Raw genomic sequence first — 10,288 nt, forward strand, 5'->3', positions numbered from 1 at the left:
GATTAAACACCTCCCTCTGCAACTGGTTCCTGGACTCCCTGACGGACCACCTCCAGGTGGTGAGGGTAGGCAACATGTCTGCCACACTGATCCTCAACACTGGTGCCCCTCAGGGTTGTGTACTTAGTCCCCTCCTGTACTCCCTGTTCACCCACGACTACATGGCCAAACATGACTCCAACACCATCATATAGTTTGCTGCCGACACAACAGTGGTAGGCCTGATCAACGACAACGATGAGACAGCCTATAGGGAGGAGGTCAGAGAACTGGCACTGTGGTGCCAGGACAACAACCTCTCCCTCAATGTGAGCAAAAGGAGCTGATCGTGGACTACAGGAAAAGGCGGGCCGAACAGGCCCCCATTAACATCAACGGGACTGTTGTGGAGCGGGTCGAGAGTTTCAAGTTCCTTGGTGTCCACATCACCAACAAACTTTCATGGTCCAAACACACCAAGATAGTCGTGAAGAGGGCACGACAAATCCTTTTTCCCCCCTGCTGCACCATCGAAGCATCCTGACTGGTTGCATCACCGCCTGGTATGGCAACTGCTCGGCATCTGACCGTAAGCCACTACAGAGGGTAGTGCATACGGCCCAGTACATCACTGGGGCCAAGCTTCCTGCAATCGAGGACCTATATAGTAGGCAGTGTCAGAGGAAAGCCCATAAAATTGTCAGACTCCAGTCACCCTAGTCATAGACTGTTTTCTCTGCCACCGCACGGTATGCGGTACCGGAGCGTGAAGTCTAGGACTAAAAGGCTCCTCAACATCTTCTACCTCCAAGCCATAAGACTGCTTAACAATTAATCAAATGGTCACCGGACTAGTACGTTGACCCCCCCCCCCCCCCCCCAATTTGTTTTGTACACTGCTGCTACTTGCTGTTTATTGTATATGCATAGGTACTTCACCCCTACCTACATGTACACATTACCTCAATTAACCTGTACCCCCGCACATTGACTCGGTACGAGTACCCCCTGTATATAGCCTCATTATAGTTATGTTATTGTTACTTTTTATTATTTTTTACTGTTATTTTATTTGGTAAATATTTTCATAACTCTTGAACTGCACTGTTGGTTAAGGGCTTGTAAGTAAGCATTTCACGGTAAGGTCTACTACACTTGTTGTATTCGGCCCATGTGACAAATAAATCAAATCAAATGTATTTATAAAGCCTTTCTTACATCAGCTGATATCACAAAGTGCTGTACGGAAACCCAGCATAAAACCCCAAACAGCAAGGTCGTTAGGGTCGTTGGTTTCCTCCAGACCATGCTTCACCATAGGGATGGTTCCAGGTTTCCTCCAGACGTGACGCAGGTGTAGCAATGCAGGTGTAGAAGCACGGTGGCTAGGAAAAACTCCCTAGAAAGGCCAGAACCTAGGAAGAAACCTAGAGAGGAGCCAGGCTATGAGGGGTGGTCAGTCCTTTTCTGGCTGTGCCGGGTGGAGATTATAACAGAACATGGCCAAGATGTTCAAATGTTCATAGATGACCAGCAGGGTCAAATAATAATAATCACAGTGGATGTCGAGGGTGCAACAGGTCAGCACCTCAGGAGTAAATGTCAGTTGGCTTTTCAAAGTCGATCATTCAGAGTATCTCTACCGCTCCTGCGGTCTCTAGAGAGTTGAAAACAGCATGTCTGGGACAGGTAGCACGTCCAGTGAACAGGTCAGGATTCCATAGCCGCAGGCAGAACAGTTGAAACTGGAGCAGCAGCACGGCCAGGTGAACTGGGGACAGCAAGGAGTCATCGGGCCAGCTGCCAACCCAGACAGGAAGATCACGTCAATGACTCAACCAACTCAAGTGACGCACCCCTCCCAGGGGCGGCATGGAAGAGTACAGTGCCCTTTTTTCACATTTTGTTGGGTTCTAGCCTTATTCTAAAACATGTATTAAATCATCCACCTACACACAATACCCTATAATGACAAAGCAAAATCAGGTAAAAAAAATATTTGCTAATTTATAAAAAAAAAAATTATAAAAAAAAAATCACATTTACATAAGTATTCAGACCCTTTACTCTGTACTTTGTTGAAGCACCTTTGGCAGCAATTACAGCCTCGAGTCTTCTTGGGTATGACGCTACAAGCTTGGCAGACCTGAATTTGGGGAGTTTCTGCCATTCTTCTCTGTAGATCCTCTCAAGCTCTGTCAGGTATTTTCAGAGCTCTCCAGAGATGTTCGATTAGGTTCAAATCCAGGCTCTGGCTGGGCCACACAAGGACATTCAGAGACTTGTCCCGAAGCCACTCCTGCGTTGTCTTGGCTGTGTGCTTAGGGTCGTTGTCCCATTGAATGGTGGACCTTCGCCCCAGTCTGAGGTCCAGAGTGCTCTGGAGAAGGTTTTCATCAAGGATCTCTCTGTACTTTGCTCCGTTCATCTATGCCTCAATCCTGACTAGTATCCTAGTCCCTGCCGGTGAAAAACACCCCCACAGCATGATGCTGCCACCATCATGCTTCACCATAGGGATGGTTCCAGGTTTCCTCCAGACGTGACGCTTGGCATTCAAGCCAAAGAGTTCAATCTTGGTTTCATCTGGTCTGACAGTCTTTAGGTGCCTTTTGGCAAACTCCAAGTGGGCTAATGTTGTTAGCATTCTGGTAATAGACGCCCAATGGTCTTTTATTTAAGCAAATAACTCTGGAAAAAAAGATATATATTTTTTTATTATTATATGAGAAGGGAACAAAATTCCCACCTCTTTCATTGTCAATAATAAACATTTCTTGATGAAGAATGCTGAAAATGCTGTGATTGAAGAAAAATTGTTCAGAGATTAAATTACATTTAAATAATTATAATTTCTACACACTTTCTACCTGGTTTAAGTCGTTTAAGTTCAGACAAGTATTTTTCCATCAAGAAAGATATATACAGTGTGTATATATACTGAACAAAATTATAAACACACCATGCAACAATTTCACAGCGTTACAGTTCATATAATAAAATCAGTCAATTTAAATGAATTTAAAATATGTTTAGGCCCTAATGTATGGATGTATGCCCTCCCATGGGTGGGCCTGGGAGGGCATAGGCCAACCCACTGGTTGGGCCTAGCTCCCCAATCAGAATGAGGGTTTCCTCACAAAGGGGCTTTATTACAGACAGAAATACTCCTCAGTTTCAGCAGCTGCCGGTGTGATTGGCTCATTAAATGTCAGTATTGTAGGGCTCATAAAATGCATTGAATATATGGCTCATCAGGCTCAGGTAGCATCAGGTTTGGAATGTTCATGCTGATCAAAGCTCTAATCAAATCCAGACATATTTATATCCTTTATAATGCTTTAGATTGACACCTTCAGGTTTTGGTGGGAAATACCGGGTTACCTGGGAGAAAAGTGATTTATTCTCGGAATGGAACATTTGTAAAATACCGGGAAAATATTCAACCCGATTTCCTACCATGGTAAATTAGGCTAATGGCGAAAAGCAGATGGTCATATCCAATCTGATTAGTCGAGGTGAGTAAATTCTTTCTCGAGCTTCCTGCTGCTTAACCATTTAAGCCCAATGGTTTCAGCAGAGAAACAGGACAGGACACGAACACTCCTTTTCCCACTCAACAACACGCTTAAACCTCAAACCTTTTGGAATGTGACTTTTGATTGTGACTTTAGATTTTTTCGCCCCGCTGTGATATATTTATAATGTAGGATTCTTTTTCGATCAATTACCTTGCAATCAGATCACACTTCAACCGTTAAAAATTAAGCTATGATTAATTTTGTGGCTGAGGTCAATAGTGTAATTGTTATGGCAGACTTGAGTGTGAACTGTAATATCAGTCACTTCTCAGTGGTTATGGTACAGCTGTAAGGTCTCTGATGACCCCTAGTGGAAGTTAATGTTCTGTCTCTCTTCTTTCTCTCTCTGTATTTCCCCCTCTTCTTTCTCTCTGTCTGTCTCCCTTCCCGCTCTTCTTTTATCTCTTCCCCGTCCTGCTCTGGTTTTTAGGGGCCAAGTTCCCCATCAAGTGGACGGCTCCTGAGGCTGCTCTGTACGGCCGCTTCACCATCAAGTCAGATGGCTGGTCGTTCGGCATCTTACTCACCGAACTGGTGACCAAGGGCAGGGTGCCCTACCCAGGTGAGAACACAGACAAAATGGAAAAACCATGTTTGCGTCCCACATGGGACCCTTTTCCCTATATAGTGCATTTCCTTTGACTAGAGCTCATAGGGAATGGGCACTATGTAGGAATTAGTGCCATTTGGGACGCAGTCCCATAACAACAATGGCAGTCTGTGAGGCTGTCCATCTGGTTAAGATACTTCAATTGTATGATGCCTGAAGCTGGGAAGCAGATTTCTTGTGTGACCAGGAAGAGTAGTCATAGAAGTAGATGCCAGCACAATGTAAACAAGGAAGTGACTAATTTGGTTAAAGGTGATCCGTCACAAGTCTTATAGCCTAGACTAGTTAATACTGTCATAGGAAGTGGGCCAGGGGTGACACTGTCTGATTGCTGTTTTTGTCTCTGTGGGGTAAACACACACACACACAAGCTGGCTGAGATTAGAGGAGACCATCTGGTGAGATCTGATCCGGAGATTGAACACCACTCTTGTTTAGAACCATCTGTCCCAGACTGATGGAGCTCTGGGGAGAGAGAGAGGCTGGCGGGTGCTCTGAAACACTGACACACACACAGACACTAACCTTCAGGCCAGGCTTTGGAACCCGAAATTATTTTCCAATCGTTTCGTTCTGAACAGTACCATTATTTTAAAAAAAATCTCGACCAGCAAAATGAAATTCTGAACCGGTTTGAACGCCTAACCCTTTCTGTTACTTTTTAAACCTCTTGAAATCAACCTTTTTATTACATTTAGCTCGACATTAAATTACTTCACCAATCAGTGCAGATAGAGCAGGTTGCTATGGAGTGTGCAAACTATTTACATGTATTGTACAGACCATTGTTAGGGCGCGAGATGCGACTGAAATGTTGCAGGTGGGGAGAGACGGTGGAGGAAGAGGCTTGACTTGAAGCGCTGGGCATCTTGTTGTTATGACATTCGTTATCTGAATTAGGACCACAGATTTATACCTACGGAGGAGCGGCTTCTACGGTATGAAGGAACTTTGAATGTCTTTGAACTTCAGAGAGTTGCCTTGATGTTAGACCAGCGCTAGCTAGCTATCTAAGAAGCTTGTGTGTGCAGATCGGCACCAGAATTTAAATAATAACAAGTCTTACCTTTTTGTAGTTAATAAATCACTACAGTGCCTTCGGAAAGTATTCAGACCACTTGACTTTTTCCACATTTTGTTATGTTACAAACTCAATCTAAATTTTTTTTACATTTTTTTAAATACCTCATAATGACAAAGCGAAATTAGGTTTTTAGATTATTTTTGCAAATTTATACAAATAAAAAAATTGCAATACCTTATTTGCATAAGTATTCAGACCCTTTTCTATGGGACATGAACATTTTAGCTCAGGTACATCCTGTTTCCATTGATCATCCTTGAGATGTTTCTACAACTTGATTAGAGTCCAAAGGCGGAGGTAGCGGTCCTGCTGCTGGGTTGTTGCCCTCCTACGGCCTCCTCCACGTCTCCTGATGTACTGACCTGTCTCCTGGTTGCGCCTCCATGCTCTGGACACTACGCTGACAGACACAGCAAACCTTCTTGCCACAGCTCGCATTGATGTGCCATCCTGGATGAGCTGCACTACCTGAGCCACTTGTGTGGGTTGTAGACTCCGTCTCATGCTACCACTAGAGTGAAAGCACCGCCAGCATTCAAAAGTGACCAAAACATCAGCCAGGAAGCATAGGAACTGAGAAGTGGTCTGTGGTCACCACCTGTAGAACCACTCCTTTATTGGGGGTGTCTTGCTAATTGCCTATAATTTCCACCTTTTGTCTATTCCATTTGCACAACAGCATGTGACATTTATTGTCAATCAGTGTTGCTTCCTAAGTGTACAGTTTGATTTCACAGAAGTGTGATTGACTTGGAGTTACATTGTGTTGTTTAAGTGTTCCCTTTATTTTTTTGAGCAGTGTATTATGTTACGGGCATTTCTTTCCAGTCCCACAAAAAATATGCAAAGCCCTGTCACTTAGAAACTTATTCCACTGTCTGCCTGCCAGCTGAAAACCTTTGCCAGTGCGTGTAGGCTGCCTGCCCCTCCCCTTCCGAAGCATAGTCTACTGTAGCCTACTGATGTTACAAGCGGGATTCAGAAATTAGGGAGAGAGATATTTAATTAGAGAAGAACGGATAAACTTTTTAATGCTAGTTAAGGATGCTATACAGCACCTTCTGAAGGTTTTTCAGACCCCTTGACTTTTTCCACATTTTGTAACAGACTATTCTAAATTTGATAAAACCTTTTTTCCCCCCTGATCAATCTACAGACAACACCCCATAATAACAAAGCAAAAACAGGTTGAGACATTTTTGCTAAACAATTTTTGGAATAAAATGGAAATATCACATTTACATAAGTATTCAGACCCTTTACTCCACACTTTGTTAAAGCACCTTTGCGGGGATTACAGCCTTGAGTCTTCTTGGGTGTGACGCTACAAGCTTGGCACACCTGTATTTGGGGAATTTCTCCCATTCTTCTCTGCAGATCCTCTCAAGCTCTGTCAGGTTGGATGGGGAGCGTTGCTGCACAGCTATTTTCAGGTCTATCCAGAGATGTTTGTTCGGGTTCAAGTCCGGGCTCTGGCTGGGTCACTCAAGGGCATACAGAGACTTGTCAACACTTCTGCATTGTCTTGGCTGTGTGTTTAGGGTCGTTGTCCTGTTGGAAGGTGAACCATCACCCCATTCTGAGGTCCTGAGTGTTCTGGAGCAGGTTTTCACCAAGGATCTCTCTATACCTTGCTCCGTTCATCTATGCCTCGATCCTGACTAGTCTCCCAATCCCTCCCGCTGAAAAACATCCCCACAGCATGATGTTGCCACCACCATGCTTCACCATAGGGATGGTGCCAGGTGTCCTCCAGACGTAACGCTTGGCATTCAGGCCAAAGAGTGCCATCTTGGTTTCATCACACCAGAGAATCTTGTTTCTTATGGCCTGAAAGTCTTTTGGTGACTTTTGGCAAATTCCAAACGGGCTGTGATATGCCTTTTAGTGAGGAGTGGCTTCCCATCTGGCCACTCTACCATAAAGGCCTGATTGGTAGAGTGCTGCAGAGATGGTTGTCCTTCTGGAAAGTTCTCCCATCTCCACAGAGCAACTCTAGAGCTCTGTCAGAGGGACCATCGGGTATTTGGTCATTTCCCTTACCAAGGCCCTTCTCCCCCGATTGCTCAATTTGACCGGGTGGCCAGCTCTAGGAAGAGTCTTGGTGGTTCCAAACTTCTTCCATTTAAGAATGGAGGCCACTGTGTTCTTGGGGAAGTTTTTTGGTACCCTTCCCCAGATCTGCGCCTCAACACAACCCTGTCTCGGACTTTTACGGACAATTCCTTCGACCTCATGGCTTGGTATTTGATCTGACATGCACTGTCAACTGTGGAACCTTAATTTTTTTGAGCAGTGTATAACGTTATTAACCGGTTCCCATGCTTTTAAAATAATGCTTGTTCCTGGAACAGTATAGAATCACTTTCATTTCTGATTCTATTCCTTGAAAAATGTCATTGTTTTTGGTTCTGTTCCCTGAACCGATTCCAACCCCTGATTCAGGCCTCCTTTTTACTTATGCTTTTTGAGGGGGAGGGAGGAGGGGGGTGTAATATAGGCTAGTGAAGCGATTGGAGGACGTCTCAATGGAATTAGATCACAGACCTAGTTTTGTTGTGGATAATCTTGATTTTATTGCGTGACCTAACTGATACGGTTGACTGCACAGTTAATGTAATGGGCACTAAACAAACTAACCCCCCCCCCCCTCCCCCTCGCTCTATTATTTATCTCTTTCTTTCCATTTCTCTCTCTCCACCCAGGCATGGTGAACAGGGAGGTCCTGGAGCAGGTGGAGCGGGGGTACCGTATGCCCTGCCCCCAGGGTTGTCCCGACTCCCTCCACGAGATGATGAAGCTGTGCTGGAAGAAGGACCCCGACGAGAGGCCCACATTTGAGTACATCCAGTCCTTCCTGGAGGACTACTTCACAGCCACGGAGCCACAGTACCAGCCTGGGGATAACCTATAGTCAGGCCTGGCCGCAGCGCAGCCCTGGACCCCTTCACCGTGCAAAGTATCCCTCCACCCAGGAGGAACAGACTCTGATACAGACGCATGGAGATTAAACGCTATGAATAATGTGCTTCAGAAAAGGCAACTGGAAGCTTGGTTATCGAGTTGCACAAACCACTGCTATCCTTGATGATAAAAATAAATGCTATTTTTTTTTTTTTTACACTAATTTTTACTGATCATTTTATTGTCTTTTTTATTTCAGGTACTACAGGTCTTAGTTTGTATGACTACTCCTTTTGTTCCTTTTTTTTTTTTTATTCCTCAATTTCCCACATGGTTCTAATGATCATGTTCTTTTTCGAAGTGACCAATCATTCTGTTTTGTTGTTTCTAAAATCTTTGTTGAACTGTGAAAATGCCACATGAGAGAGATGGGTAGGGGCCCTTGGAATAAGAGCTCTTCAAAATGGTGGATGAGAGAGAAGGATGTACTGTAAGTGATGAGAATATTGTCAAGTACTGTGGGAATATTTCAGTTAGGATAATGCAGTTCTGTGTTCAGTACATTTCATCAGTTCAACAGGAAAATGCTTTTCTTTCTCCTGTGTTTTTCTGAACGGTTGACTTGAGTGGCGCGGATCAGGGACAGTTGCGTGGGTCCGTCTTGTCTGCTCATTTTATATTTTATTTGTTGATTTTATTCTATGTAACTAAGAATAATTCATATCCCGGACATGGTTCTAGGTTCATGTGAAGCCTTCCCTTCGAGTCCTTCAGTTGGACATTTTTACAACACTAAGGCCATCGTGTTATGTGTCCCTGACAGACCATTGCTATGCCAAGTTAAATAGCCTCTTTAAAGATCACTACAGAGTATTTTCTGCATATGTAGGAGTAAGATGAAGTTGTCCCTAAACGCTGATCTTGGTTCAATTTAGCATTTCCCCTAATAATTGTTATGGAAAGGGAAGCTGATCTTAGATCTGTACCTAGGGGAAACTTCACCCCAGACCAATATATCACTGTGAGATGGGAGAATATTCAGCTCTCCTTGCAAAGCCCACAGCCCTGTAGATCACTAAGCTACATGCTAAGCTACATGCCAATGTGTCTCGTCTCTGCGCATATCATAGCACTACACAACACAAACTAAATGTTCTCTCTCTTAGTTCCACAATTTGAATTTGTTGATACAACCACCTGATTTGGCCATTACATGCCAGCAAATGCTTCTACACACCTATGTTAAAGAGGACTTGGCCTTCTCTTTCACATACATTTAGAAGTCCTTCAACAAACGTTTTGTTTTGGATTTTATACTTGACTCATCCTCACGTGTTTCATTTTCAGTTCTAAAAATGGTTAAAAAAAAGTAACAATTTTGCCTTTATGGGAAAATATTGCCAAAGCACCTGAACTGTTTTATGTTGTCTACATGTGATTTTATTGTGTGAATGGATTTCATTCAGTCTAGATACAAAGAGAATGAGTTTTTATTGACATTTTTGTTTTTATAAAGTAGTCATAACCCGTGAGCAGTCAGTTATTTTAAGACTGCAACAGGAGGAAGCTCAAAGGTCTTTTTAATGTGTCATGTCACATCAACAGTTGTCATTTTGCTCCTTTGTTTTTCTTTAAACTCATCAATTCAGTGATGCATTTGATCATCCATACTTGCATAGATGGGCAGAACACACATGGTCAGCTGAGGTTTTAAAGAAGGGCTTTGTACAAAGTTGTGAAATCCTAATTTTATAAATAAATAAAAAAGGACAGCAAAGACTAGAATGCAAGTCATAAAGTTGGTGTAAAGAGAAATATGATTTAGATACTAATCTGTGGAATTTGTACAGTTGGAAAATTAAAATTTTAAATGTGTGCTATTTGTTGAACTCGTTAGATTCATCAGTTTCATACAGACAACAGACAGTTGATGTCACGTTTTTTTAAAGACAGCTAAGACTAGAATGCAAGTTATAACGTTGGAGAAATAATTATGGATGCTAATCTGTGGAATTTGTACAGTTGGAAAATTAAACATTTCAGATTTGAATGTGTGGTATTCTTTGTTTAATTCGTTAGATGCAATAGTTTTATATAGACAACGGGGAGTTGATGTCACTTGTCGAGGCA

General features: G+C 43.1%; 1 protein-coding gene across 3 annotated transcripts in view; it reads left to right on the top strand.

The window, feature by feature from the left end:
* LOC139583837 (tyrosine-protein kinase Yes-like) overlaps window positions 1–10,208 on the top strand; it is a 50,741-nt gene extending 40,533 nt beyond the window's left edge. For all 3 annotated transcript variants that reach the window (XM_071415371.1, XM_071415372.1, XM_071415373.1), the window contains 2 exons: window positions 3,991–4,122; window positions 7,960–10,208. In XM_071415371.1, coding sequence (XP_071271472.1) covers window positions 3,991–4,122; window positions 7,960–8,168 — 341 coding nt within the window. In that variant the 3' untranslated portion in view covers window positions 8,169–10,208. The remainder of the gene's footprint in view (window positions 1–3,990; window positions 4,123–7,959) is intronic.
* The last annotated feature ends 80 nt before the right edge of the window (window positions 10,209–10,288 follow it).

The sequence above is a fragment of the Salvelinus alpinus genome, chromosome 8, assembly GCF_045679555.1.
Source record: "Salvelinus alpinus chromosome 8, SLU_Salpinus.1, whole genome shotgun sequence".
Taxonomy (NCBI): Eukaryota; Metazoa; Chordata; class Actinopteri; order Salmoniformes; family Salmonidae; genus Salvelinus; species Salvelinus alpinus.